Source organism: Chironomus tepperi, unplaced genomic scaffold (assembly GCF_022539635.2).
Source record: "Chironomus tepperi strain 1889 unplaced genomic scaffold, CSIRO-AGI_Ctep_v1 contig_85, whole genome shotgun sequence".
Lineage (NCBI taxonomy): Eukaryota > Metazoa > Arthropoda > Insecta > Diptera > Chironomidae > Chironomus > Chironomus tepperi.
This window is the reverse complement of record NW_027226207.1, coordinates 89,409-105,852: the sequence shown is the minus strand read 5'-3', so window position 1 is coordinate 105,852 and position 16,444 is coordinate 89,409. Positions and strand designations below refer to the sequence as shown.

The window sequence follows — 16,444 nt, the reverse complement described above, 5'->3', positions numbered from 1 at the left end:
ACAACTTGAAAACTCGAGGGTAATTTGGAAAATGATAATGGTTACTACTGTTTTTGTTGAATATTTTCAATGGAAATGTTGTTGCTCATAGATGACTATAATTCTTGATTGTTTTGAGTATGTAGTTATTATAAGAATGCTGATATGAATCATAATAATGATAAATGAACGATTCGAAAGAGAAAATTTATGATTTTTGCTTATCATGATTCTATTATTGCCAATTTTTGGACATAAACAACAAAATTTCGATTTTCTTTTAAAGTTTAAATAAATCTTCAGCTCTTTTCATCGAATAAATATTTAATCTCTTAAGCATCTCATCTTCAAACATCTCTGGAGCGTTAATATTCATTTGTTTCCAAAAATATACAAAAAACTTACAAAATGAGCAACACGGCATAAAATCATGACATATTTGTGATGACTAATTCTCAATAAATTTTATATATAAATACACTTAAAATCCCATGCACTATAGGAACTATAAAATGTTTATTTTTGGATTTCATCTCTTTAAATCCTCATAAAACCTTTCAAAAAAATTATTTTGTGTATTTAATTTCCTTACATGATCATTTCTAGAAACACAAACACACGCACGTTCAAGCGGCAAGTGTCTACTTATTCCAAAAATCTCTCTTCTTTTCATATGTAAATGTCTCATATTTTACTGTCTCTAATTAACAGATGTTCCAATTACTTCAATGAACTCCATCCCTTTTTTCCTATACCTTCTTTATTCGTCAAAATTCGTCTACAACACTTCATGAAGTGCTTTTGTTTGTTTTTCTACTCTTTAATTTTGTTTATTCTTTTCATGTGCTTATAACATAAAAAAAGGATTCGTGAATGTTAGTTATTTTTTGCTTTCGAGTCCATATGTCGTACAAAAATCTCACACCTTCATGATTGACTATACATTTTTATTATATGTCGTTTTCTATACTTTTTTGTGTCCCCAAAAACAAACTGTAAGTAAATATTCCAGTAAATGGAAAAGGGAAATGAATGTTGTGACTGTTTTGCTTCCACTCATCCAATTTTCACTGTTATTTGTCATTTTCAACATACACGAAAATATTTTTATTGCACTTCACAGAGTTCCACTAAATTCCTTAATGCTAAGTTTTTATCGGTCTTTCCATTTTTTCTTATTCTTTTTTTTCTTTTTTTGGGTAACGCTTGAATAAAATTACACAAACAATATTCATGGTACTATATTTGAGCTGGATTTTGTAGAATGAAATTGCTAGCAAGAAATCCTTTAGATTTTGTGAGTGACTATAACGCTTTTGTGACATAATTTATATTGAGTCTGGTGAATTAATCCTTTTAACCTCTTACTTTTCTTGATGATATACTATTTTTGTAGTTCTGCAAGATTCACTAGTAGCATAATAAAATATATATCATATAAAGTAAATATACTAAAAAACAACCTTCGTTCAAAGTGATTACACACTTTCTGTAAAAATTGCAGTGAAAAATTTTTCTAAGCCATGTGTCACATAAGTGTGCTGGTTGGCAGCAATAGTCCTCAAAAGAAACGAATCGAAATGAAATTTATTTTCAGTAAAGGAATGTAATATAAAATAGTTATAGTAACATGTAGAAAATTCTTTATGCTCCAAAACAAGAATTTTTTTTAAAGAAACACTGTTTTTTATGCCCCACAAAAACAATATAAAATGTATGGCATGTTTGGAAGTGTTCACTTGCGACAAGATATCTTTAATACTACCTATGCGGCTATTAAAAATGAGATATCTGTACATTTATATCAATACACTGGGAAGAAAAAAATTATATTATATCGGTGGCAATAAAAGAGATATACCGGAGAACTATACAATATTTAATTAATTTTATGTTCAACGATATAAATTTTCGTTTACAACTTCTAAACCTTCTTCACAATTAAGTGTTTTTATGCGATAAATCTTTTGTTAGCTCATTTAACGATTTATATTCAGTCAGTAACAATGATCAATGAATATAAAAGAGTTTACTGAGAGAATGGGCAGAATTTTGGGAAGCTGAGAAAGAATTATGAGGAAAATGAATTTAGAGAATTTTTGAATTCAATATTCAGATTTACTTCATTCTGCTAAGAAATAAAATTTTAATTCGACAATGAAAGTCCCTGCTATTGATTTTTTTTCTATTTAAACAATTGTAGATATTATGTTCATGATTCTTTTTTTTTTTTAATTCTATAGCTAAGATTGTATTTTTGTATATTTAAATTATCAATATTTTGCTATTATATCAATTTTCTAGTTGATTAATAGAATAAAATTTACGTCCTAAAGAATATCTTTTGAATTACTATATATGGCAAATAGCTTTTCTACAAATGCTATAATTGTATGATCCATAAGTTTAGGACTCTTCCCATTAACAACACATAGTTGATTAGAAGGAGTTTTGTGTCACATGGGTGCGATTCTCACATTACAAGACATCAACGACTGTCAAATTTAAAAAGAAATTATATTTAATCCAATGTGAATTGGATGTGTATTATATGAAAATGTTATAACTCCTTCAATTATTTCAATTCTTAGTAATACTTTGATGCTTAGGGTAGTAATATATACTTCATCAAAATCTAAGTGGAAATAAAATCTCATCAGAAATTATCGTAAATAAACATTCTCATAATGAGCTTCAATAAACGAACATACTTATCAACCCTCGCAACTTCTTTATTTCCTTAATTAAAAGAGCTCATCAAAAAATTACCAGTTCATACCTCAAATGATCTCAAGTTACTAAGAAAGAGCTAAGAAAACGAAATTCAAATCAAAATGTGCGAATAATTTTTTGCTGCCATTTATATTAATACACTTTACCTATCTCATAGGAATAAAGGCATTTTTCACGAGTTTCATAAGTGAAAGAGTAAATAAAGACTCATTTTACATATCAGTTAATATGAACGGGAAAATGGTATGAAAGAATATGAAAAACGCTATAGTTTTCGTGCATTCATTCAATCTCCGTTCTCCGGTTACAAATAATTCCCAAATGAACAAAGCTATGTGTTTTTATGAATGAATGAAGAGGAAAATAAAACTTTTATTTTCGTTCCTTCTTCTTAAATATATATTTTTGATATTTTAATATCGGGCTCAAACGTATATGCTTATTGTTAGATTATAAATTCTCATTAACATAATTTTTGGGAGTGTTTCATTGTTGTTGTTGTATAATATTGAAAATAATCTTTCTCATCTTGTTCTTTTTTTCATTCCTTTCATATTATATTGTTATATCTCTACTAAATAACAATAAAATGTGGATAGAAGTAGAAGAAATAAAAGAAATGGAAATTTTTTATATGTGCTCATCACACGAGAGAGAACAGAGAGAAAAAATCAGAAAAGATTCATTGATCAGGGTCAATGTGAGCACATCTTTTTCCCAAAGCCACCTATCTTTTGACCATCATTTTCTTATTTGGTGGTAGTCTAATGCCTCCCTTTCTCTACTCATCATCGTCATCATCAATTCAATTCTTATGGGAATATTAGATGTATTCTTGCAGGGTTGGTTAGAGAATCGCAAAAGTATTCTGCATTATTAGCAATATTGTTGCTTATAGTCAATATTAATTAACTTAGAGCTTGCTTAAAGCTATTTTCTTAACAGTCCATTTACTAAGAATATTATCTTATCAAGCATTTATTGCCATTTTCTAAGGAGTGTTATTTTATAACCATTTATCCTACTCTGAATCTCGGTAACCTTCAAAAGGTACGAAAACAATTCAAAAAGTAGCAACAAAATTGATTTCGAATCGTCCATAAGCGACCATAAAAATCTCATATATTTATGTACGTTATAGATATAATCATCATGTGAGAGAGGAAAAGAAAAAAGGAAAGGAAATAATAAAGGCAAAAGCGTTACTAGATATTTATTTTCATAAATCACAGAAGCACTTTCGACCTCGATATTGAACAGTTTTGCACATCATAATAGCAAACAATTTACTATGTATTTTCATTTTGATTCCCCATTCATTCGTTCATTCATTCTTCTTCAATCTCCATGTGCCCTTTTACAACATAATCCGAAACTAAAGCGCTATTCACGTTTTTATCGCTTTTTCTCCTCATTTCTTCTTCTTTTCTTTCCTTTCAATTTTTGTGATGGTTAAACGGAAGAAGACAGGATCTCTTGAGAACATTTTTTAGCTGTTTATTTCTTATCTTTGCAATAAATGGACCCGATTTTCTTATTCTCGCATTTTGTTTCTTGCTAGTTACCATGGGATTCGTCTTCATGCTTTAAAAAATGTTTCTTAAAATTTCATTAAACCATTTTTCTTTCTTCTTTCCACTCCTTACTTTCGTGCTATTTTCCATTCTTTTTGAACAAAATGAATATCTGTTCTCCTATAAATAAATATGTTTTGTATAAACATGAAATGAAAGTATCGGAGGGTGGATGGTGGAAATGGAATGTAGCATAAAAAGAAAAGAATGAATATGTGGTATCATATATAGGAAATAAAAGTGGTCTATTTCTACTCAGTTCAGTATATATTTTGCGAATCTTTCTTTTATGTTAGTATAGATGCATATGTGAACCTATTTATAAAAAAGAAAGAAAGAAGGCAGATGATATTGATAGGGATGATTGTCCACTTGATGATATAGATTGGCACTTTATGAATCGAGAGATTTCTTACAAAAATGTGTCGTAGAGACAGCAACTTATTTTTTAGTCTTCACCGAATTTAGCTTCATATCGAAATGATTCTGATTTAATGCCGGATTTTTCCCATTTGAGATGAAGACAAGAGCATGTTAATATTAATTGATGCAAGAAAATTGAAGAAACAAGATTATCGAATGAAACCTGCTCTTTTCAACCAAAATGCTCAGAAGTTCTTCGTTTTCCTAAGCTATCGTGATATAAGCTCGATAAATTTTTTTAATAAATAAGTTCAGTTGGAATCAAGAGCTATATTCAACTTCAAAATTGTGTTAAAATAATAACTATGCTCGTGAACATTGAACACATTTTTTTTCCTTTCATGGGTTCTTAGCAAGATATATATATATATGTATATTTATTTTCTATACACCTCCATATCATCTGTTTTATCATGAATACAATCGCACAAAGAAGTATGTACAAAGATATAAAACAACAGTAGCATCAACATATTAAGAGGCATGAGAGCACTATATATATATATATATAAATATACACAAGCAAATATAGAGAGAGGATGAGAGCAGAAGATATACACATCCACACATTTCAGTATATGTTTAGAAATGTTTTTGTTTCGGAATATCAACATATGGTTTAATATTTGTGTTCCGCTTTTTTCTCTAGTTCTTCTTCACTCTCAATTTTCTTTATTATTTCTGCAAAATCCATAAAGTAGAAAAATTCATTGCCATAATAGACATTCGCCAGCAGTTTTATTTCGAAAGATCACTTGAGCGCAAAGAAACATAGACCGACCGACCGTGCGTTATGTATGTTTTTATTTCCTCCACAAAAGGAAAAATATTTGTGGGTATTTGGTTGATGTGAATGGGATTGAAGAAAGCTAGAAAACTGAATCCTATATATAACACACGTAGCGCATGGACAATTTTTTTTTAAGTTTTAAATTGATTTTAAATATGTTTGAATATGACAATAAACCCACAATATCCATTAAAGTTTCCGAAAAACTCAAATGTCAAGGTATCCAGCAAACAATTTAGAAAGATGTTCAATTATCCACAGCCACCCAGCCAAAATAAACATAACTAAGCAATCCCCAATAGAACCTTCAACTTTGGAAAATAAAAAAGCAACACAAGCAGAAAACAAAAACTTTATCTTGTCTTAAATTAGACGTAGCACACACAAACTTTCCAAATTTGTGGCGCAAAATTCTTTCATGATATCTTCACACTAAACTCTTACTATATATGTTTTACGAAAGTGTCAATTTTATTTGCGGTAAAATGAAAAACAAAGACATCTCATTAAGGGTAGATTTGATTCAATTTATTCGAAAACCACAAGCATATAGCACAACATATTTTTCTTATAAACATCCGACCGAATTTGTTATGCTACTTGCATAATTTAAAGACATAAGACGTAAGAATAAAAGAGAGACAGAGAAAAATCTCAATATTGCACAATTATATATGGATAAACATTACATGCATGCAAAATCGTAAATTTTTAAATACTTTGAATCCTCTTTTTTCATGTCATTGCTATCTATCTTTTATATTCCATAAAATTTTAAGAGTTTTTTTAGAATTGATAGAGGAACGAATCGATAGTTGGTTTTTAATTTCCATTACAATTCAATATTTTACGACTGCTAGTAGAAGCTGAAGACGAATATACAGAACTTTGTTAAGGAGTAGTTATGACATCAAGACACAAGCGTTGCTATCGAAAAATTCAATCTTTGTCTTTCAATTAATTGTGTCATAAATTTATTAAAATTTGAAATTGAATGATTTTGGTGACGTTAGTATAGTTGTAAAAGTTTGGTAAGAACTCTTCAATTTTCAATTTAGATTGTTTTCATGAATAATGAAATGTTGAAATCCGATGATGCATGACATCAAGTATTCATGGTTGTTGCTTCAGAATAAATAAATAAATGTTGATAAATATCGATGTTGAGACTGATATATGGATTTTTGATGAGGTTATACTACTTGAATTTATAGTTCAAAATAATAGAAGATTGTATTATGCTCCAATAAGTTCAGTAAACCTAAGAAAATTCAATTGCTTTATCATAAAATCTAACTATTCACTAAATTACTTTAAAGTTTTACTGTACTACATGTATATAAGTTCCTCTTCATACAATACAAACTAATTAACTTGTTTCTTAACTTTATTTTAATTTTTCACTCTCGTCAATTACTCTTTCCTTGTCTTCTTCTCATTTCAATTTCTCAAATAAAAATAATTCAAACAAAGTGAAGCTCATTTTCAATTCTCATCACACGAGTGTGAATTAAAATAAAATTTGATTAAATATATGTCACATAGAAGGAATTTTTGAACGGAATTCTTTGGCGCATTTGTTATATTACAGAAATTTGTAGCACGTTCCAAAGAACGAAGCACAGTGTCGTAGTGTGTAGTATTGTAAGTAACGTAAAGAGAGATTTCATAAACAAAGTGTGTGAAATTAAATTATCATTATAAGCCCGTACTTTCGTGTAACGTCCGTAAATCACGTCTTGACATACTGATAAGAGAAGTGTATGGAAGGAACAAGTGGGAAGAAAATAACACTATTCATGTCGCGCGCGCACACATTCATAATAATAATAAATGTATGGAAAAATGACGACAAATGACCGATACGGTATGGCAGATTTCAAAAGAATTATAAGAAGAACGAGAAGGAACAAAAACAAATTAACCTAAAGTGACGCTATTTTGGATGAATACGTGAAGTATTTTTTTTTAATAACATTGTTCATAAATAAGATGCTTTTTATTATCGTTCTTGATGAATACTTCATATAAAAAATATTAATATTCAACACTTGATTCTAATAAAAAATCAATATTTAATTAAGCAGTAATGCTTATGTACAATGTTGTATCACATAAATTTTGAAGAGCATTTCTCTTTATTGGTGCCATGAGATGGTTAAAGTCTCTTTGTGAAATTGATTTAAGTGGTCCAAGGGATGTTTATATTACTTTCGCTAATATTTTTCTTATAAAATACTTGAGCTTATGACAGGCAAATTCAATATGGTACATTCATATTATATTATACTGAACATACACTCTTGGTAATTTTTGTCGCAAAATTATAGAATAGAAACAAATTAATGATTTTGCATACAAAAAGCATCCATCCATTGAAAGTGTCTATAAAAAAGTTCAATATGATTCTGATGATGACTTGTATACACACATGTATGTGTCACACTGTTGCTTGTGTCTATATACTCTTTACATAAGTTTTATTCTCTATTTTCCTTCCAATCGATAGATATATTTACAACATATGTGTATAGTAATTAAATTATTGCGTTTCAATAAACAAAGTGAGTTTATTATGGCTACATAGCATAAGCAACAAAAATCTGAATTAGAAATTAATCATTCGACTAGGGAAAATGAGTGAATGTGGTTCATATAAATTCAATTTTAGTGTTGTTGAACTATAAACAAGAGTTCATATTAGACATGAAAAAAATCTAAGTAACTTTTTAAATCGCCAAAATATGTCAGAAGCGCATTTTATAGCTCTGATATATTTGAGCATGCAGCAAAAATTTCTACAAATTTTACCCATTTAGATTTGTTTTTGATTGTTAATATAATATAAATTTGATAAAAATAACTCAAACCCTCAATCACATCAAATACTCAATCACATCAATATACCCAAACTGAACTCTATTCAACATTTTCTTATACAAATTCTCTCCCGAATAGAAATTGATTTTTCGACTAGAAAAGTTTATTTTCCTATTAATTTCATCGAATTGCGCAATAAATCTATTCACTCATTTAATTTAGATCATTCACAAAGAGGCTTTAAATCAATCCCAGTAAAAGAGAACTTCAATTAAAGATGAGCATGCTCATATAACAAATTACTTTTTCCATTTTTTCACTCAATATGTGAACAAAAATGAATATTCAAAGAGAACGAATATGCTGTTGCTCTATCAACATTAATTTTTTTAAAATTCACACCTTTTTCACGTGTGAATTTATTAAATTTGTTCAGATTGGGAAACCAGTTTTTTGGATTTTCGAGCAAAACGAAACATAATTGCAAGTTATGTTCTATACATATTTTTTGCAATCTATCCGTATTTTTCTATAGAAGTCTGATTAAATTTTGGACATGGCAGGAACAGCCGTTGCTTCAAAAAATGCAAAAAATTTCTTTTTCATACAAAATTTCAAAATTCATGGTTACTATAATTTTTTTTAAATTTGAACATTGTATGAAAATAATAAAATATTTTGCAAGCGAAGCTTGGCCTACCCGCTGGAGTTTGAATCCTCAAACATTTGCCAAGGAAAGCTTAGCCTGCCAGCGAGAATTTTTATGGTAAGGTGTGAATATATCCGCATTGGGTTTCTACCTGATGCACTAGTTTTTATTTTCATTTTCGTAAAATGTATATTAACTCGTCTTTTCAATTGGCGCGTTCAAAAGGCGCCGGCTGAGTATGTGTAAACATAATTTCCATGCTTAGTCAACAATATTGAACATCGGATGGAAAATGCAACTAAGCAAACTAATGGAACAACATGCAATGTGCATCAATAATGTAATGAACTCGACAGTGTACGGATATACACTATTACACACCTTATGAATATATTAAATAATTCTTTACAACATTTACTCATTTTTTATGAGTCTTCAATATTTACACTATGCATGTCATATGTGTGACATAAATAATGCAACGGACTGTGAATTTTTGTGAATTGAAAATTACTTAAATCGTTTACTATCCAATACTGTTGAAATGAAAATGTGCCAGAAAATGAAGCAAGTACTATTTACGGAATAAAAAAAACCGTCTTTGATATTTTAAGCAAATACGAATATTGAGTTATTAATTAATTTAATTATAAATCATGCTAATCATCACCATATAAAAAATAAGTTAATATTAATTCAACCAAAAATTTCAGTACAATAAATTTCATGAGATTTTACAATAAATCTTGTTTATTACAAACAGTAAAAAAAATGTGTATAAAGTTTAATACAATGGTGAGTAATTTATACAAGAAAGACTGGAAGAATTTGTCGCTTATTTTAATGAAGCTCTATTGAACAATGCATTTTCATTGATTTGTTTAGAAATTCTTGAATTTCAGATTTTTATGCACAACAATTTATTAACACTTTTTATGGCATCATATTACGATTCATATATGTATTTCCTACATGAGTTGAGAAAAAGAGAAAAGGAAAGAACTGAATATGGGAACACCACAAAGGGGAATAGCTGATAGTAATAAATGTCACATTAAACTTAATAATGGGCAAGGAACTGAATAAACGAAATGTGAATGATTTTGGTGAGTGAGCATATTAATGTCACAACATAAGGCCCTAAGCACATATAAAATAAAAAAAAAATCCGCCTAAGAACCCGCATTTCTGAGCATTTTTACGTACGATGGTGCTAAAATTGAAAAGAAGGGAAAAGGAATTAAACTGAGAAAATGTGATGACAAGGCTTCTACAGTTAAATGTCATTTATAGGAATTTTAAATTCTCTGTCTCTGTCTCCACGTATGTGTGGATAGATATAAGAAAGAATTTTATACACATTTTTGATGAAAAATACTGTCATTGTCGTTTTGGAAGCCCAACCTCCTCTTATGAAACTTATATGCATATATATTATGTTAAAGGAAGTATTGGGTCTACAAATTTTCGCATGCCTACACATTTTGACAGCACATACAGAGGATGATAAAGAAGCATTCACATGTGGCGTAAAATGGCAGAAAAAGGTGAAAATTTTCTCTATATATCTCCAGTGTATATAAAGACTTTCATGGTGATTTCTTGACAATTATTATCATTTCTGTGAGTATGTGTAAGTAATTTTTATCATTTCACAATAAAGACCATTCTCCGTCTTACGCAGTGAGCGTTCAACACACAATAAGACTTTCGAACTTTGACGTTTTCCTTTCTACTTCTTCATATTCTCATTCTCCGTTGACATGTTCTCCACAGTCACATTTTCCATTACACATATATTATATATATATTTTTTGCTTTCATTCAACTTATTTTATTTTATTGTATCATGCCTCGTTTAAAGGATTCTAATAATCTCAAATTTAAAAAATTTGAGTATAATAAAATATATTATATAATAAAAGTTTCTTCTTGAATTAGTAAAAAAAGTTGAGAATATGAAATTGAATGAACATTCATGTCAGTGTATCTAAAGTGATATTTTTGCATGTTTACTTCTTAGAGTGAATGATAGTTGTTTGAAGATTGCAAATAATTGAATTTGAAGAATTTCTCTACTTTTACAGAATGACAGCTTGACGTGACAATCATAAATATAACCCTTGAAGTTATTTTTTGACAGCATTTCCCAGGTGTTCTTTACATAATGATAAGTAAAATTTAAGAATACTTTCTTGAAAATTTAGTTTTATTATTTGAAGTAGTTCATGACTTCCTTACTTTTCAGAAAACCTGATTCAAACGTATGAAATTGAAGTTGGTTGCTTTAGAATTCTAAGAATATTTATCCACATTAAATCACAGTAAATTCAATTCTGGAAATTTTTTGAGATAAATAAAATGCTCCAAAACATAAAGGAATAAAATAAAGAATATATCAAGTAGAAGCATAAAAAAATTGTTTTTCTTACATTTTCCATCTGTCATAAATTTCACATTTAGCTTGATGCCATCAGAATATATTTTTTCTCTCTGTTCATCTCGTCTAAAAAATGGGAATATCATGCATGTTGTGAAGCTTTAACAAGGCAATGTGAAATATAAGCAAACCTTCCTTTCATATCTGAGCGTTACGGTTAGCGTATTATATGTGAAATGATAACGAGAAAGAATAAGAAGAAAATGGAAAAAAGTGATACAGTTAAAAAAAGAGGGGAAATTTATAAATATTTAATGAATCTTTATATCTGTCTTCAAAAATGATTTTAGTATTATCCATTTCATCCCTTTATATCTACATGTCTTTCATGTTTTTTTATTACAATGAAATACCTTTTTGCTTTTTAACAACAGAAAGAACATTGTGTTTATGTAATGTTTTATCATTACCCCATACAATAGATGTACTTAAATACATAGGTTGTTTGCTTGCTTCTTCTCGTTCCTAAAGAAAAAGAATTACTATGTGCGTGTGTTACTCATGCCTTTAAATAATGCATTACAATAATTGAGTACAATTTGACTTTTTTCCATTTTCTTATTTTTCCTCTTTTTACTTTATTTTATTACATGCCGCACTTCTTGTTCTTCGTGCAAATGTAAAATGATTCAGAAACAATTTTATTTACGTATGCTGGTTGTAATCTTCAGGCAGTTTTGAGACTCAAGAAAAAGATGAATGAAAAATAATGAAAAATATACGAAATTGAAAGAGTTTATCTAGAGAAGAAGCTCGAATGAAAAACTTTGACCGCAGAGCAATTTTTGGTTTAAAAAAAAAAAAAAACAACAATAAATGGTGAATTAATTTTTGTGCGCCTTTAACCTTTTTCTTATAAATCTCACCTTCTTGATTTCTCTTTCATTTCTCAAAAATTAAAACGCATTTCAATAAAAATAGGCTCAACAAAAAGTCAAATTAAATAAAATAAAAAATGTTGTATTGACTCAAGCTACCACATCTCTTTTCTTATTTGTTTGAACTTGACTCTTTTTCTACCCATTTTAATATTTACATTCTCTTTTTACATTTGTTATATGTTAAGAGAAAGAATGAAAGAATCTATAGAAGAGGTCAAATGGGAGAGAATAAAAGGATAGAAATAGGTAAACAAGCAAAAGTGAGTACATACTTAAAAATTTATTACTATCCTCAAGATCCATTAACATATGAAGTTGTTACAACAACAAAGTAATGAATTTTCACGTTTACAAAAACAGATCGTAAATTTCTTCGCATGTCAGTATAGATTTTTATCATTATAGAATGATATCATTGAGATGAAGGTAAAATCAATTTTTTGTGATATTCTAGCATAGCTCATTTTATTTTTTACATTTTTATTTGTCTCTTTAAAGGTAAATAAATTGACAACATTAATTGAGCCAAAGAGAGAAATTTTCAATGAAAATGAAGAAAAATTTGCCGACAATCTCCTCATCGGCTATAATAACGGAATATAAAGAAAAAAAAAGCATAGAAAAAAATTGAAATAAGAAAAAGGAACATTTTGATAAGTTCCAATTTACGTAAAATATTTGCTTTTCGATATTCTGTTACGAATTTTATATTACTCTCCTGTTACTCCTGTTATCTGGAATTTGTAGAAATCTGTTTTTTGCTTTAAAGGATTTCTTTGTATGAATAATTCAAAAATATAAAGCACAAGTTTTGAGAAGTCTTTGTGAAAAAATAATTTAAGCTGACATCGTAGTGTTAGCAGATCCATCGATAAACAATTTATGGCGACTTGGGGAAGATAACGCAAATCACAGGTAGGATCACAGAATCAAGTTCAAAAAGTTATTGCGAGACTTGGAAAAATAAGCGCAAATAATGATCATTACAATAAAAATTACTACGCTCAAATGAGAGATCCAAGAAGGAAACATGATTTAACGAGACCTACATCGCAAGGAGCTTCTATTAATCTATTCATATCGGATATGCATCAACACAATGATATTAACTAATAAAATTTATGAAGAAAATATTTGTCTTATTAGTTCAAAGAATTAAATATCCATATAGGATCACATTAAATGTAACAATCACTAATATATTTAATTTCAATTTCGGATCAAAATAAAAAAATTCAATATTTATGATTTTTTTTATGCAGTTGATTGCAAAAATTAAATTTAAATTAAAAATAATAGAAATATCAATATAACACGAAAAATCGTAAAATGTTAATATATTTATCTTCACATTGATGTAATTACCTTTAGAATCCTTTACTGTTACTTATCATCCTCATTTTATAGACTTAAACTCAGTTAAACACTGAATTAAAGTAAAAAAAAACACTAAACAAAAAATTTCTTAGAATTTACAAAACTTTAAAAACTGACAGCATTTACAAATTTTGAAAAATACTTTAACGGTTTTTTATCGCATTTTTAATGAATTTTTGTTTTTAGTACAAAACGACAACAACTTTTAGTGGGAAAATTTTAAAATTAGCAAAACCATTAGAAAGTTTGGTTTTCAGAAAACCGTTTTTTCTTAATATGTATGATTTGTTATGAATTATTTTTTAAGCCTGGAAGGTGACTTATATATTACTGGATCTTGTTTTTAGGTCGAGAAGTGACCTGGATCCAACTGGATCTTGTTTTGTGGATTGAGAAGTAGCCTGAATCTTACTGGATCTCGTTTTATAAGTCAGTAAACTGAATTATTAATCAATTACTGATCGCTGGGACAAAAATGCGTTTAAGTCCTTCGATCAATAATACGACACTTTTGTAATATTTTTTTGGTAACACCATTAAAGAGTAGAAAAATACAAACATTTCCTACATTACATTTATGTGACACTATGTAGATTCAAAGAGGTTAGCATCATTTCAATTTTAACATTCAGAAACCATTAGTATTTAAAATTTTACCCTAATTTGATTGTTTTGCAAAATATCGCAATCTTTAAAATACCAAAAACTAAAGTCATATTGAATATAAAAAAAAAACAAATAAAATTTTAAATGCAAATGAATTCATTCTTCAATAATTTTCAAATAAAAATGATCGTGTTCTATTCATTAGTACGCAAATCATCCCACGTTTTAAAAATTCATTCATTTTGACTCGAAAATAGCAATATTTCCACAATTTTCTAATTAAATTATTAATATTAAGTTGGCATGAATTTTTTTTTTCAGTTGCTTCCTAAGTAAGGCATTTCAATACCAATTTCATGTACAATATAAAAAGCTCATTAATTTAGCATAATAATTGCCGCAGTGGTAAAGGTATAGCGATAATAATCTCTTAGCAGTACACTTCGACCCAATTAATTAAAAAAAATGTAGAAAATGTAAAAAAATTTTTTTTTAGGTTGAACTTACCTCCTATTTGTCTTGATGCAATACAATTTATAGATGCTATATGTATCAACACTACGGCACTAAATACTAACACATTACACCACCGCATCATGATATTACCGCTGTACCGCACACACGGCACCATCATAATTCTGTCGTCACAGCAATTTACAAAATCACGAGAAATTTTAGCGGTGAACGCTTTTTGATTGATTTTATTTGATTGAGTTCTTTTTAATGATGCGAATCTGTTTTTTGATGGTTGATTGTAATCGCTTGAATCTATTAAATCCATGTTTTCAGCACAAGCTTATATGTGTAATAAGTTGTGAAAACAGCATACAGCAAAAATGAAATTTTTAACACAATTGTTTTTTGTATATTTTCTTCCGTGATGATTCACAAAATCAAAATTATATGCATTCACCCAAGCTGTTGGGTGAACATAAAAATCTGATTATTATTGTTATTATTATGTTTTAAAATATTAAGAGTTGTAAATTATGATTTCATGTCCAACAATGTCGACAGGTGATCTGTAAAGAAAAAGAAAGAAAAAAAAGAATGAAAATAAATTAATACATTTTTTCAACATTGTTAGAGACGAAAAACAATCCCAGAAATATTTATTTGTTTTCATATTCATTAGTTTCCCACTGTGAGTGTGTAAGCTGATAAAGCTGTAATACAAGCGAATGAGAGAGAAAAAGCGAGACCGTAACATAAAAACAGTTTAGTGAAATGGACAATAAGTGAGAAAAAAATATAAACAGAAAATTATTATGTACCCCCTTTAATGTAATATGAGTAATAAGAAAATCAACAGCTGTTGGTCATAATAATATTATGCTGTGTATGTATGGAAATACATGAATTTACAAAATACTAAAAATGAAATAAAAGTGTGTCTAGATTAAAACGAATTTATGTATATATCTATCAATAATCTTTGTTTTATATGAAAGTGCACTATCCATATATTATGTTTCAACAAGAATTACATAGATATTTTTATTAAAATCAATGAATGAGAGATATATAGAATGGTGATTTTTTAATTCAAAATTTCAAAATACCATCCGCAGTAACTTCAGTCAGAAAACACTTTGTTATATTTGTCGCTAAATTATTCATCCATGAAATTCTGACAAGTGACGGAAATTTATTCAGCTACTTAAAATATGCTGCACAATGGATTTAACATTACTACTTAAAATATTATCTTCGTCCACAATATTTAAGTCAATTTCATGCACACACTCTTCTGCATTTGACTATTTTTCAAACAGCAACAAAAAAAAGCTTTTAATAATCTCCACGTTTACCGCGAGCGGATGACAACGGTTTTTGCATATTTTTTGTACTGCTAACAGTTTGCAATTTTGCCTATGTTGAGTTGAATGCGGTCAGCAGTTTTTTTGTGTTATTCTGTTCATTCGTCGATTCTACACTTTCTGAAAAGTCTTTAGCACTTTTTTCAAGGGGAAGTCAGTTTGAATAAAACTAAACAAAAAGTTACCCAATATTAAATTTTATAAAAAAAATTATTTAGTTTGACAAAAAATTAACTCGGCTGTTTACTTCATTAAATAACCCCCCCCCCCCCATTAAGCTGTACAAATGAGTACATTTATGACACATTATAAATAATAATAATGACGATATGACGTATGTAAAAGAGTATTT

At 28.4% G+C, this 16,444-nt stretch overlaps 1 protein-coding gene across 3 annotated transcripts in view; it reads right to left on the bottom strand.

Moving 5' to 3' along the window:
- Nucleotides 1–16,444, bottom strand: part of LOC139086594 (uncharacterized) — a 193,458-nt gene that overhangs the window by 115,774 nt on the left and 61,240 nt on the right. For all 3 annotated transcript variants that reach the window (XM_070635092.1, XM_070635091.1, XM_070635093.1), the window contains exon 2: nt 14,780–15,294. In XM_070635092.1, the coding sequence (XP_070491193.1) occupies nt 14,780–15,053 (274 nt within the window). In that variant the 5' untranslated portion in view covers nt 15,054–15,294. The remainder of the gene's footprint in view (nt 1–14,779; nt 15,295–16,444) is intronic.